This window comes from Papio anubis, chromosome 13, assembly GCF_008728515.1.
Source record: "Papio anubis isolate 15944 chromosome 13, Panubis1.0, whole genome shotgun sequence".
In the NCBI taxonomy this organism is placed as follows: domain Eukaryota; kingdom Metazoa; phylum Chordata; class Mammalia; order Primates; family Cercopithecidae; genus Papio; species Papio anubis.
Window position 1 is genome coordinate 97,715,610 of NC_044988.1, and position 13,817 is coordinate 97,729,426.

The 13,817-nt window shown below is 53.0% G+C and overlaps 1 protein-coding gene across 15 annotated transcripts in view; it reads left to right on the forward strand.

Annotated features, from left to right (window-relative positions):
• Positions 1 to 13,817, forward strand: part of DNM1 (dynamin 1) — a 52,936-nt gene that overhangs the window by 19,047 nt on the left and 20,072 nt on the right. For 11 of the 15 annotated variants that reach the window (XR_004178013.1, XR_004178015.1, XR_004178014.1 and 8 more), the window contains exons 8-11: positions 66 to 201; positions 397 to 464; positions 3,621 to 3,759; positions 12,363 to 12,449. Coding sequence is in view for 12 of the 15 variants with exons in the window: in XM_031654558.1 (XP_031510418.1) it covers positions 66 to 201; positions 397 to 464; positions 3,621 to 3,759; positions 12,363 to 12,449 (430 nt within the window). In the remaining 3 variants the exon portion in view is untranslated. Of the gene's footprint in view, positions 1 to 65; positions 202 to 396; positions 465 to 1,877; positions 2,017 to 3,620; positions 3,760 to 12,362; positions 12,450 to 13,817 lie in introns of all 15 variants that reach the window. The other 4 variants (XM_031654559.1, XM_031654568.1, XM_031654561.1 and 1 more) reach the window with 1 other exon arrangement.

Consider the following 13,817-nt stretch of genomic DNA (forward strand, 5'->3'; position numbering starts at 1 on the left):
GCTCTCCCAGGGTTCCCTTTGCTGGGCTGCTCCTGCCCCCTCAGGCCACACCACTCTCCCCCCAGGATGGTCCAGCAGTTCGCCGTAGACTTTGAGAAGCGCATTGAGGGCTCAGGAGATCAGATCGACACCTATGAACTGTCAGGGGGAGCCCGCATTAACCGAATCTTCCACGAGCGCTTCCCCTTTGAGCTGGTCAAGGTAGGTCAGGCAGCCCTGGGGACAGGATGGCTCAGGACCCCCCCACCCTCACTCAGGGGTCTCTCTGTGTGTGCTTTGGCTGACCCCCACCCCAGAGGCCCTGATGCCCAGCCCTGGGTGTGGTATGGGCCCTGTCTTGACCTCCCAGGTAGGAGGACAGGCCCTGACCAGCCTTCTCTCTGCTTTTCTACACAGATGGAGTTTGACGAGAAGGAACTTCGAAGGGAGATCAGCTATGCTATCAAGAATATCCATGGCATTAGGCACGTATTGGGGCCTGGGAGGGGGGCTGAACTCCAGAAGCAGGGGGTCTGGGACAGAGGCGCAGGGAGTGATGAAGTGGGCCTCCCTCAGGAAGGACTGAGAGCTCTGTTCCCCAGTCCTCTCCACCCCAACTTTTTGGCTCCCTGCATGACAGGTTCCAGCTTGGGGCGGTGGACCCGGGCCACCCCGCCTACTGCAACTTGCTGGGCCAACTGGGCACAGCCCAGGGCGCAGGTGGCCGGGGAAACACCCTCTGGGGCTGGGCCCATCCCCAGGGTGAGATAGCTCCCCTAGTGCCACCCGGGTGACTGGGCAAAGATGCCCAAACCACTAGGTAGGGCCTGGGGTGGAGCATCTAAGTATGAGGCTGTGTCCTTTTATGACGGCCGGGGACTTTGCAACCCTCCAGACCCTCCTGTATTCACATTAGCCCAGAGTCAGTCCCATTCCACCCCACTGCCCTCCTTCTAGGCAACCTGTGGAGCAGGAAACAGGATTGGGAGGTGGAATCTGTTCCTCAAAAGCTTAGATCCCCTTCAGAGACCCAGATCTATGCTGTGTTCATCCAACAAATCCACTGGGCAGGAAAATTTAAAGCACCTACCCTCTGCCAGGCAGTGAACAAGACCCAGTGTCCCCTGCTCTCATGCAGGTTCATTTCCAAGATTTGGCATGGAATTTACTTCCTGATAACTGCACTGGCCAATTCACAGAAAAAAAAGATCTCTTTCCTAGTCTTAAAACAAAGCACTCTATTCCTGGAAAGGCTCTTATGGAGAACCCAGTTTGGCAATTTTCAAGCCATTTGTGGCCATAGAACCTTCTGTATGCACAGACCCTTATGAGGAAGCAGGACTTATATTATCAGATACTCAGTCCTCTCAACCACCTTGTCTTGCCCCAAACAGCCTCAATTGAAAACCTTTCATTAAGGCCGGGCGCAGTGGCTCATGCCTGTAATCCCAGCACTTTGGGAGGCCAAGGCAGGCAGATCATGAGGTCAGGAGATTGAGACCATCCTGGCTAACACGGTGAAACCCTGCCTCTACTAAAAATACAAAAAAAAATGAGCCGGGCATGGTGGCGGGCGCCTGTAGTCCCAGCTACTCGGGAGGCTGAGGCAGAAGAATAGCGTGAACCCAGGAGGCAGAGGTTGCAGTGAGCCGAGATTGCGCCACTGCACTCCAGTCTGGGCAACAGAGCGAGGCTCTGTCTCGAAAAAACAAAAAAAAAAAAACCCTTCATTAGAACCCCTCCCTCCCATTTTACAGCTGGGGACACTGAGGCCCAGAGAGGGGTAGTGGAAGGGCCCTTCGGGCAGAGTTCATGGGCTTGGGGAGGGGCCTCGGCCTGGCCCTCCTGGCTGGCACTGGCCTGTGACACTGTGCCCTTCTCCCGCTCCGGGCGTTCAGAACGGGGCTGTTTACCCCAGACATGGCCTTTGAGACCATTGTGAAAAAGCAGGTGAAGAAGATCCGAGAACCGTGTCTCAAGTGTGTGGACATGGTTATCTCGGAGCTAATCAGCACCGTTAGACAGTGCACCAAGAAGGTAACCCGGAGGCCCGGGCCAGCCCCCACTGCCTCTGCCCCGCCCTGCACTGCTGCCAGGCGCTCCCTCCCCGTGTCCCCCCCTGCCTCCTCGGTAGCATGTACAGACCTCAGCGGGGTGGGGAGGCAGGCCACCACTGACCAGGAGAGAATGTGCCTCTGAGGGGGCCTCACCCACCCCTGGCCCCCAGGTCTGGGGACCCAGGGATTGGACATGGGTGAGACGGGGATGATGGCTGGCTGTTTACCCCAAGAGCCCACCAAGAGCTCCCCCAGCTCAGAGAATAGGGCTTGAGGGGACCCTGCGCCCCCTCCCTGTCCTCAGAGGTGTCATCTTTGGGAGCTCCAGGGAGGGGTCTGGGGAAACCTTAGCCTTGGAGACAGGTGAAGTGCAGGGCCTTCTCGGGCACTGCTCGGTGGGCCTGGGTGGCCAGAGGGGTGCAGAGGACCCAGGACTAGCAGGTGCCCTGGCTCCCCGCTGTCCTTCAACCTCCCCATCCTCACTTCACCCTCACGCAGGACCCTCACGCAGGGCCTCTCCCTCCCTTCCATCCACATTTGGCCTTCCAAGGATAGAGCCCTTCTCCCATCTGCGCCACCACCCAAGCCTCACAGAACCACGCAGGGAGGCAGGGCACGGAGGACAGTGCTCATTTCACAGCACGAACAGTGAAGCTCCAGATCAAGTGGCTTGCCCAAGGTCACAGTAGTCAGGAGGTGGCAGAGCTGTTACTTGAAGCCACGGCTCTGGACTCCAAGTCCAGTGCTCCTCGATTCCACCCTCCAGCCTCCCTTCCTTTCCTCTCCCCACTGCTGTCCTGGCCCGTCTCTATCACCACCTCCACTCTTTCTGTCTTTCCTCTTCTCTTTCTGTCTTTTGGTTCCACCAAACCCCTGTGGAGGAGAGATAAGGAATGCCCCTTGAAGAGAAAGGGAGGGTCACGACTAGAGCAGGGAGCTGGAGAGTGGAGGTCAGGCTGCTATGCTGCAACTCCAGGAGGCAGCCTCTGCACCATGATTTATGAGAATGGAGCCCCCTGGAGTTGTGCAGTGCATGGCCTGGGCAACTGGATGTGGCAACCCTAGAGATAGGAAATGGTGCTGAGGTTTGGAGTCAGGATGAAGCAAATTCCAGGACACTGGGAAACGTAGAATTGAACAGGATGGGTGGATGAGGTCCTGGCCTTGTCCTGGCCTGGGTCAGCTCCTTAGAAGAACCCAAGGCCGTGGACAAAGATGGCACTGGGAGAGAGCAGGCAGCCTCAGTGAGGCCGAGGAGCATCCCTGGGAAGAGGATCTGAACTCAATAAGGGTATTGTACGGAGCAGGGACTTGGTCCCTCGTACCTCTGGCCATACCCACGGAGCCCAGGGGATGCTTGGCAGCACCTGGGAGGTGCCGACCCCGGGTGGCGAGGGAGGGCCGGTCCCACGCTCACATTGTCTTCTGTTCTCTCTCTCTCTTTATCTGTGTCGATGTCTCTCTCTTCCCCCATGCCCGTGCCATCCTCTCCACCCCTGGATTCCTGTCTCTGCTTGGCTTTCACCCACTTCTCCCCACTCACGGCTGCTCCTCCTCCTGTCCCCACCTCCTCCCCGGGTGCAGGACGGGCCTCTTCACACCTGACCTCGCTTTTGAAGCCACAGTGAAAAAGCAGGTGCAGAAGCTCAAAGAGCCCAGTATCAAGTGTGTGGATATGGTAGTCAGTGAGCTCACAGCCACCATCAGAAAGTGTAGCGAAAAGGTATGACAGCCGCCTGGGCGGGGCTGGACCTGGCCGTCCATTCCTTGTGGCCATGGCCTCCCGTGGGCAGAACGATCTCCTGAGCAGGCCTCACGGTTACTCACAGGGACCCAGCCCTAGTGTTTCCTGCCAGTTTCTAACCCTGGGTGCTTGCACTCATGACTCCTCCAGGCCCCCATCCCTGCCAGAAGACTTGACTCCAACCCAAGCCTCCTTGGTGGCACCTATGCCAGTGATGAAGATGATGTTAAGGAGATGGCAGCTGTTTACTGAGCACCTACTATGTGCCAAGCACGGGCTAAGTGCTTGCCCTTACTATCTGACTCAGTCCTCTCAACCACCCTGAGACGTGGGTAGTGTTGTTATTCCCATTTTGCAGATGGCAAAACAGAGTCTCAGAAAAGAGAAGCAGAGTGTGATTCAGATTTAGGAAGGTCAGAGGAAAGGGTGTGAGGTCAGGGACTCCTGGGCAGGGGGAGCTGTCCTAGTTCCTCAAAACCAATTTGCCTAAAAGCATATTGGATTACTCACTTTACAGTGAGTAATCTGTGCATGCTAGACAGGGGCGGCCTCTTTTGAGTTGTCTGTGACTTTTTAGATGCCTTTTTCCTATTTGTCTGCTTTTGGGCATTTTGAGAATTTTTAGCCAGGTTGTCTAAAGCAGTTCTTCCCAGGGGAGTGCAAGAGAATCAGTTGCCTGCAGGAGCTTCTCCAGCAGGCTAAATCAGAGGCGCCAGGGGTGAGCCCAGCCTCACCTGTATCTGAAGGACTTTCCTATGCTGGTGGGTGGAGGCACATCCGCCTTAGCATTGAGTTTCAAGTAAGCATCAATCATCTCCATTCCTTTTTTTTTTTCCCCCCCGAGATGGAATCTTGCTCTGTCGCCCAGGCTGGAGTGCAGTGGCACCATCTCGGCTCACTGCAACCTCTGCCTCCTGGGTTCAAGTATTCTCCTGCCTCAGCCTCCCGAGTGGCTGGGATTACAAGCATGCACCACCACCGCTCGCTGATTTTTGTATTTTTAGTAGAGTGGGGTCTCACCACATTGGCCAGGCTGGTCTCGAACCCCTGACCTGAGGTGATCCGCCTGCGTCGGCCTCCCAAAGTGCTAGGATTACAAACATGAGCCACCGCGCATTCTTTTTCACTGAGCAGTGTGTTGTGTAATCCTTGTATGTTGCTCCATAAAGATTGGTCTCATGCCTTTTCTTTTTTTTTTTTTTTTTTGAGACAGAGTCGTACTCTGTTGCCTAGGCTGGAATGCAGTGGCATGATCTCGGCTCACTGCAACCTCCACCTCCTGGGTTCAAGTGGTACTTCCACCTCAGCCTCCCAGGTAGCTGGGACTACAGGTGAGCACCACCACACCTGGCTAATTTTTGTATTTTTAGTAGAGACAGGGTTTCACCATGTTGGCCAGGCTGGTCTCAAACTCCTGACCTCAGGTGATCTGCCCACCTCGGCCTCCCAAAGTGCTGGGATTACAGGTGTGAGCCACCACGCCCGGCCGGTCTCATGCTCTTTAACTACTGAGTTGTATTCTACTGTAGAAATGTGGCATGATTTATATGTTCAATGTCCTCTTGACGGACATTTAAGTTTAAATTTTTTGCTTTTTTTTTTTTTTTTTTGCCTTCACAAATGATGCTACAGTGAACATCCTTATAGATGTATTTGTAGTACTTATCCCATTGTTTTTTCTTTCTTTTTTAGAGACAGGGTTTTGCTGTATCTCCCAGCGTGGAGTGCAGTGGCACCATCATAGCTCACTGCAGCCTCAAACTGGGTTCAAGCGATCCTCCCGCCTCAGCCTCCCAAGTAGCTGGGACTACAAGCACGTAGCACCACACCCAGCTAATTTTTTTGTTTGATTGGTTTTTTTGGTTTTGTTTTTATTGTTTATTTTTTGGGTTTTTTTGGGGGGGAACAGAGTTTCACACTTGTCGCCCAGGCTGGAGTGCAGTGGTGCGATCTCGGCTCACTGCAACCTCTATCTCTCAGGTTCAAGCGATTCTCCTACCTCAGCCTCCCGAGTAGCTGGGATTACAGGCGCCTCCCACCATGCCCAGCTAATTTTTCATATTTTTAGTAGAGTTGGGGTTTCATCATGTTGGCCAGGCTGGTCTTGAACTCCTGACCTCAAGTGATCCACCCACCTCGGCCTCCCAATGTGCTGGGATTACAGGTATGAGCCATCCTGCCCAGCCTAATAATTTTTTTGTTAAGACAGGATCTTACTATGTTGCCCAGGCTGCTCTTGAACTCCAGGCCTCAAGCAGTCCTCCTGCTTCAGCCTCCCAAAATGCTGGGATTATAGGCATGAGCCACCATCTGGCATCAGTCCCTTCTTGATGGACATTTGGGTTGTTTCCAAATTTTACCATAATTACTGCTTTCCTTTTGGAATGAGAGTCAAAGTGTTTCATGGTTTTTAAATGTTTATATCTAGTAATCAGTCTTCTAGGAATCTATCCTAAGGAAACAATCACAGAGAAAGAAAAGCAAAAATCTAACCACAGAGATATTCATTGTCAGGCTATTTAGAATATTGAAAAACTGGAGACTATCTGGCCAGGTGCGGTGGCTCATGCCTGTAATCCCAGCACTTTGGAAGGCTGAGGTGGGTGGATCACAAGGTCAGGAGTTCAAGACCAGCCTGGCCAATATGGTGAAACCCTGTCTCTACTAAAAATACAAAAATTAGCCTGGTATGGTGGCATGTACCTGTAGTCCCAGGTACTCGGGAGGCTGAGGCAGGAGAATCGCTTAAACTGGGGAGGTGGAGGTTGCAGTGAGCCAAGATCACACCACTGCACTCCAGCCTGGGCAACAGAGCAAGACTCCGTCTCAAAAAAAAAGAAAGAAAAAAAGAAAAAGAAAAACTGGAGACTATCTAAATATTCACCAATAGGAAAATTGTTAAGTAAACTGTGATAAATCTATTCAATAGAATATTACACACCCATTAAAATGTTTATATAGGCCAGGTACCATGGCTCACACCTATAATCCCAGAACTTTGGGAAGCTGAAGCGAGAGGATTGCTTGAGGCCAGAAGTTTAATATCAGCCTTGGCAACACAGCAAAACCCTGTCTCTACAAGTTTTTTTAAAAATTAGCCAGGTGTGGCCGGGCGCGGTGGCTCAAGCCTGTAATCCCAGCACTTTGGGAGGCCGAGACGGGCGGATCACGAGGTCAGGAGATCGAGACCATCCTGGCTAACACGGTGAAACCCCGTCTCTACTAAAAAATACAAAAAACTAGCCGGGCGAGGTGGCGGGCGCCTGTAGTCCCAGCTACTCGGGAGGCTGAGGCAGGAGAATGGCGGGAACCCGGGAGGCGGAGCTTGCAGTGAGCTGAGATCCGGCCACTGCACTCCAGCCTGGGCGGCAGAGCGAGACTCCGTCTCGAAAATAAAAAAAAAAAAAAAAAAAAAAAATTAGCCAGGTGTGGCAGTGTGTACCTGCAAGTCCTTGCTACTTGGGTGGCTGAGGCAGGAGGATGGCTTGAACCAAGGAGTTCAGTTGCACCACTGCACTCCTGGGTTATTTTAGAGACCCTGTTTTTAAATAAATAAAAAAGAAGTTAGAGGCCAGCCTAGGCAACATAGTAACACCCTGTCTCTACAAAAATTTTAAAAAATTAGCTGGGCATGGTGGCACAAGCCAGTAGTCCCAGCTACTCGGCTGGCTGAGGTGGGAGGATTGCTTGAGCCTGGGAGGTCGAGGCTGCAGTGAGCCGTGATTGTGATCACACCACCGAACTCCAGCCTGGAAGACAGAGCAAAACCCTGTCTTTTTAAAAAAAAAAAAAAAAAAAGCTTGGCCATGTGCAGTGGCTCACGCCTGTAATCCCAGCACTTTGGGAGGCCGAGGCAGGTGAATCACCTGAGATCAGGAGTTTGAGACCAGCCTGGCCAACACAGTGAAACCTGTCACTACTAAAAGTAGAAAAATTAGCCGGGTGTGATGGTGGGCACCTGTAATCTCAGCCACTCGGGAGGCTGAGGCAGGAGAATCACTTGAATCTGGAAGGCGGAGGTTGCAGTGAGCCAAGATCACGCCACTGCACTCCAGCCTGGGTGACAGAGTGAGACTCCGTCTCAAAGGAAAAAAAGAAGACAGGGCAGGGGGCCGGGCGTGGTGGCTCATGCCTGTAATCCCAGCACTTTGAGAAGCTGAGGTGGGTGGATCACAAGGTAAGGAGTTCAAGACCAGCCTGGCTAACATGGTGAAACCCTGTCTCTGCTAAAAATACAAAAGTTAGCTGGGTGTGGTGGCCGGTGCCTATAATCCCAGCTACTTGGGAGGCTGAGGCAGAGAATTGCTTGAACCCAGGAGGCAGAGGTTGCAGTTAGCTGAGATCGAGACATTGCACTCTAGCCTGGGTGACAGATCGAGACTCTGCCTCAAAAAAAAATTAAAATTAAAGATTAAAAAAAGATAGGATTTGCTTGTCCCTCCTTGGGGGAAAAAAAAAAAGCAGGTTTCAGAAAAGAATATATAGTATTTTGGAGAAAAAATAATATATGTGAATGATAAAATCCCAAAAGCGTATTCACCATAGGAATCTTTTGATTTTCAATTCACAGATTTTATTACTGCCATGCAGTAGGCACTAAGAAACATGAAGTTTTTTTTGTTTTGTTTTGTTTTGTTTGAGATGGAGTTTCGCTCTTGTTGCCTAGGCTGGAGTGCGATGGCGCGATCTCGGCTCACTGCAACCTCTGCCATCCAGGTTCAAGCAATTCTCCTGCCTCAGCCTCCGAGTAACTGGGATTACAGGTGCCCGCCACCACACCCAGCTAGTTTTTTGTATTTTTAGTAGAGACAGGGTTTTACCATGTTGGCCACGCTAGTCTCGAACTCCTGACCTCACGTGATCCACCCGCTTTGGCCTCCCGGAGTGCTGGGATTACAGGCATGAGCCACCACACTTAGCCCACTTCATAAATTTTAGTCATGCTCTAATCTTTTTTTTTTTTTTTTTTTGAGACGGAGTCTCGCTCTGTAGCCCAGGCTGGAGTGCAGTGGCTCAATCTTGGCTCACTGCAAGCTCCGCCTCCCGGGTTCCCGTCATTCTCCTGCTTCAGCCTCCCAAGTAGCTGGGACTACAGGCGCCGCCACCACACCTGGCTAGTTTTTTGTATTTTTAGTAAAGATGGGGTTTCACCGTGTTAGCCAGGATGGTCTCGATCTCCTGACCTTGTGATCCACCCGCCTTGGCCTCCCAGAGTGCTGGGGTTACAGGCTTGAGCCACCGCGCCCGGCGTCATGCTCTAATCTTTTACAGTGAGTCTGTGTGATTTTTTTTTCTTTGTCTTTTTTTTTTTTTTTTTTTTTTCTTGAGACAGAGTCTTGCTCTGTCGCCCAGGCTGGAATGCAGTGGCACAATCTCGACTCACTGCAACCTCTGCCTCCTGGGTTCAAACGATTCTCGTGACTCAGCCTCTTAAGTAGCTGTGATTAAAGGCATGCGCCATCATGCCCAGCTAATTTTTGTAATTTTAGTAGAGATGGGATTTCACCATGTTAGCCAGGCGGTCTCGAACTCCTGACCTCAAGTAATCCACCTGCCTCAGCCTCCCAAAGTGCTGGGATTGCAGGCATGAACCACTGTGCCCTGCCATCTGTGTGATTTTTGTGAGCAGAAAAAACCGATCAACAAATATTTGAAAAGGAAACCTTTGGTCTACAAGGAGGAAACGGATACTTTCACCCTTTTGTCGTTGTAGTTGTTGTTGGAGACAGAGTTTCGCTCTTGTTGCCCAGGCTAGAGTGCAATGGCACGATCTCGGCTCACTGCAACCTGTACCTCCTGGGTTCAAGCGATTCTCCTGCCTCAGCCTCCCAAGTAGCTGGGATTAGAGGCACACACCACCACGCCCGGCTACTTTTGTATTTTTAGTAGAGATGGAGTTTCTCCATATTGGTCAGGCTGGTCTCAAACTCCCAACCTCAGGTGATTTTTAGTAGAGATGGAGTTTCTCCATATTGGTCAGGCTGGTCTCAAACTCCCAACCTCAGGTGATTCACCCGCCTCAGCCTCCCAATGTACTGGGATTACAGGTGTAAGTCACCGCGCCCCACCACTTTTGCCTTTTGATTGGTTTAGTGGATCATAATTATTTTTTTCCTTATAGTCAAAACTCACCTATCTTTGTATGTGTATTTTTTTCCTTCCCTCGAGTTTTCTAAGTTTAGCAAGTCACTCCTGTCAGAGGTTTAAAGAGTGTTAATAAGTGAACTGTCATTACTCCTAGCCCTGCTGGGATTAGACTTGCCATCTCTGAGTGAAATCAAGAGTTTAATGTTGGGCATGGGGTGTGCTGCTCAGTTCTCTCAACAACCCTAGGAGGGAAGGTGTCATTACTACCCCATTTTCCACATGGAGAAACTGAGGCCCAGAGCGGTCTGGTCACTTTTCTAAGGAGAGTCAGCAGACAGTGGCTGGCTTTGAACCCAGGGCTGAATGGCTCCAGGGGCTGTGTCCCTGACCGCTAACCCAGGGGGCTCCAGGCTGACCGCCCCCTCAGCCAACGGCTGAGAGGGGAAAGTTCCTTTTGAAAAGCTGGCGAAACGTCCTGGAAATGTTCAGAGGCAGCCAGAGTGGAAAAAGATGCTCAAAGGGAACAGAACTTCTCAAAGGGGTGGAGGCTGCCCTGCCATGGGTGACACGTGGAAAACTTGAGACATGTGACATCCAGGCGGTTAGTGGGAGAATTGGTCATGCTCTTTGGCAAATTGCTCCCTCCTCCTCCCTCCTTCTCCCCGCTCCTCCAAACTCTACCCTGGGAGGGAGCACTTGGGACCACCTCAGAAGAGGCTTGGTGGTGGTGACCCAGTCCTAAATGTCTGCCCAGACTTGCAGACTGCAAAGAGCAGGAGCTCTTCCTTGAGCCTCAGGAGCAGTGGGGTCCACAGAGCCCCTCTAGTCACTGTTTTTAAGCCCCTGGTCTCAGGCTGCCCCTCCCTCAGGCCTCCTGAGCTTAGCCACATCAGCCACACCCTTGGCACAGCCACGGGATGATGGGTGTGATGTGGGCATCCCTCGTGTTGGCATCCTGGACTGATATCCAGGGCACTGCTTTCTCCCCATCCTCCTGCCTCTCCTGATGCCCCTCCTCCAAACTCCTTGGCCCCCATCCTGCCCTCAGAATCACCACCTGTGACTCAGGCACACCAATCCCTGGGCCTCTTCCTCCACTGGGGGACCCACCTGAAGGGCCTGATCCAGCCACGGGAAGAAGGACAAGGAGCGCTCCCAGCTTTGCCCCATCACGCTGCCTGGGCCCCAGGTGGCCAGCGTGTGGGGAGGATGGGCCCACAGGACCGGAGCCCCTGGGGGTGGGCTCCCACCAACAGAAACGCACTGAGTCTCCTCCCCGGGAAGATCTGATCATGGGCCAGAGGGCTGAGGACCCTGTGCCACTCACCCTGGCATCCATCCTTCATTCATTCCCTCATTCTCCAACATGCCCTCTTCCGGCACTGGCCATGGGCCTGGCCCTGCCCCAGCCCTGCCTCAGGGGCAGTTGCAACCCAGTTGATTGGAGGAGGTGGAGTGGGAGAGGAGTGGAGAGAGGCCCCTAACTCAGCTCTCAGGCAGTCGGGGCGGGCTTTCTGGAGGAGCTGAAGTCCGGCAGAACCTTGTAGTCAAGTGAATCACCTGGGCTGTGTCCAGAGCCTGACTGAGCTGAGGGCACGATTCACAGGCAGAGGGGGATGGGCATGGAGCAACTTCCCCTTCAGCCTCCCTTCATAAGAACTGGAGGGAAAAGGGTGCTGCTGAGCTCCTACCCCAAGGGAGTGGGGTCGAGAGAGTGTGGCTGGCCAGAGCCAGGCAGATGTGGTTGGGGATGGTGGTGCCAGGCAGGGGCATGCAAGGGAACCAGCTGAATGGATTCCACCAAGAGGGCCAGGGCCCAGCCAGGCCCCGCGGGGTACTGCTCATGCTGCTGGCCCCCGCCTCGCATGTCCCCCAGCCCTTGCATGCTTTTGCCTGTGTTTCCTGCATGTCCTCTGGTGTGACTGCTGGTTTTCCCCGAACCCCCTCCCCAGCTCTGACAAGGAGCATTGCCTGTCCCCAGCCTGACTCAGGAGGCCAACTGGCACCTTGGGCCCTGTCCTCCCCCGATTCCTCCTGGATAGGAATCCGGAGGCTGTCCCCTGCCCGATTCCCCGTCTAGCTGTCCCTCCACGCCTTTAGGAAGGCACGGGGTGGCCCTGAGGATGAGGGAACACCTTGGGAGCTAACGGTCCCAAGGTCTCGACCTAACCAGTCAGTGAGGCAGCCTCATTCCCATGGCCTTTCTCCCACGGGAACCACCCCTTTGCCCTGAAGTTGCCCAGGTAGGCCAGTGAAGAGGGCCTGGAAGCAGGAAGACCCTTGAATTGACATTTGGAACCCACACTTGGGGGAAAGGGGTGGCCGTGGCTTGGTGCCATCAGCGTCCTGGGACCCCAGGTCTCTCTTCCCCGCGTCGTGGGTGTTCTGTGTGTGCCTCCCACCCTGCGCCGCGGATCCCTGGACTCGTGGGGTGTGGGTGCTCCCTACCCATGCCCCCTGTGTACGTGGCTTTCTGCCCTCCTGCCCTTCCCCAGCTTCAGCAGTACCCGCGGCTGCGGGAGGAGATGGAGCGCATTGTGACCACCCACATCCGGGAGCGCGAGGGCCGCACCAAGGAGCAGGTGAGCCCCGTGGCACCCAGCCTGGCCGCGCCTTCCTTCCTCTCCTGGCCGCCTGCACCTTCCACTCCTGGCCCTGGGGTCGCTTCCTTCTCGTTTTGTCTCTTCGGTCTCAGTCTTCCTCCCTCTCATACTGATTCTCTGCTTCTCTCTCTTTTTTTATTGTAGTAAAATACACATAACATACCACTTTAGCCGTGTTTCAGTGCACAGTTCAGTGGCACTAAGTACATTGCATTGTTGCACAGCATCATCCATCCACAGAACTCTTTGTTTTTGAGACAGAGTCTTGCTCTATCGCCCAGGCTGGAGTGCAGTGGTGTGATCTCAGCTCACTGCAACTGCTGCTTCCTGGGTTCAAGCGATTCTCTTGCCTCAGCCTCCCGAGTAGCTGGGAGGCTACTGGGAGGTGGCGTGTGCCACCATGCCCGGGACATTTTTGTATTTTTAATACAGACGGGGTTTCACCATGTTGGCCAGGCTGGTTTCAAACTCCTGACCTCAAATGATCCGCCCACCTTGGCCTCCCAAAGTGCTGGGATTACAGACATGAGCCACCGAGCCCGGCCCACAGAGCTCTTTTCATCTTGCAAAATGGAAACTGTCCCCATGAAACACTAACACCCCATTCCCTGCTCCCCCAGCTCCCGGCAGCTGGCAGCCACCATTCAACTTTCTGTCTCTATGAATTTGTTTTTTTTGTTTGTCTGTTTGTTTGTTTGTTTTGAGATGGAGCCTCGCTGTTGCCCAGGCTGGAGTACAGTGGCATGAAATCGGTTCACTACAACCTCCGCTTCCTGAGTTCAAGCGATTCTCCTGCCTCAGCTTCCCAAGTAGCTGGGATTACAGGCATGTGCCACCATACCCGGCTTATTTTTTATATTTTTGGTAGAGACGGGGTTTCACCATGTTGGCCAGGCTGGTCTCAAACTCCTGATCTCAAGTGATCCACCCGCCTTGGCCTCCCAAAGTACTGAGATTACAGGCGTGAGCCACCGTGCCTGGCCTGTCTCTATGAATTTGACTTTTCTAGGGACCTCATGTAAGTGGAGTCATACAGTATCTGTCACTTAGCATAATGTCTTCCAGGGTCATCCATACTGTAGCATGTGTCAAAAGCTGCTTCCTTTTTAAGACTTAAATAATACTACATTGTATGGATGGACCACACTTGGTTTATCCATGTGGGTTGTTTCTAACTTTTGGCCATTGTGCATCACGCTGCTATGAAGATGAGTGTACAAATCCCTATCTGAGTCCCCACTTTCAACCCTTCTGGATATATACCTAAAAGTGGAAGTGCTGGGCCATAGGGTAATTCTATGCTTATTTTTTTGGAGACAGAGTACTGCTCTGTCGCCCCTGCTAGGC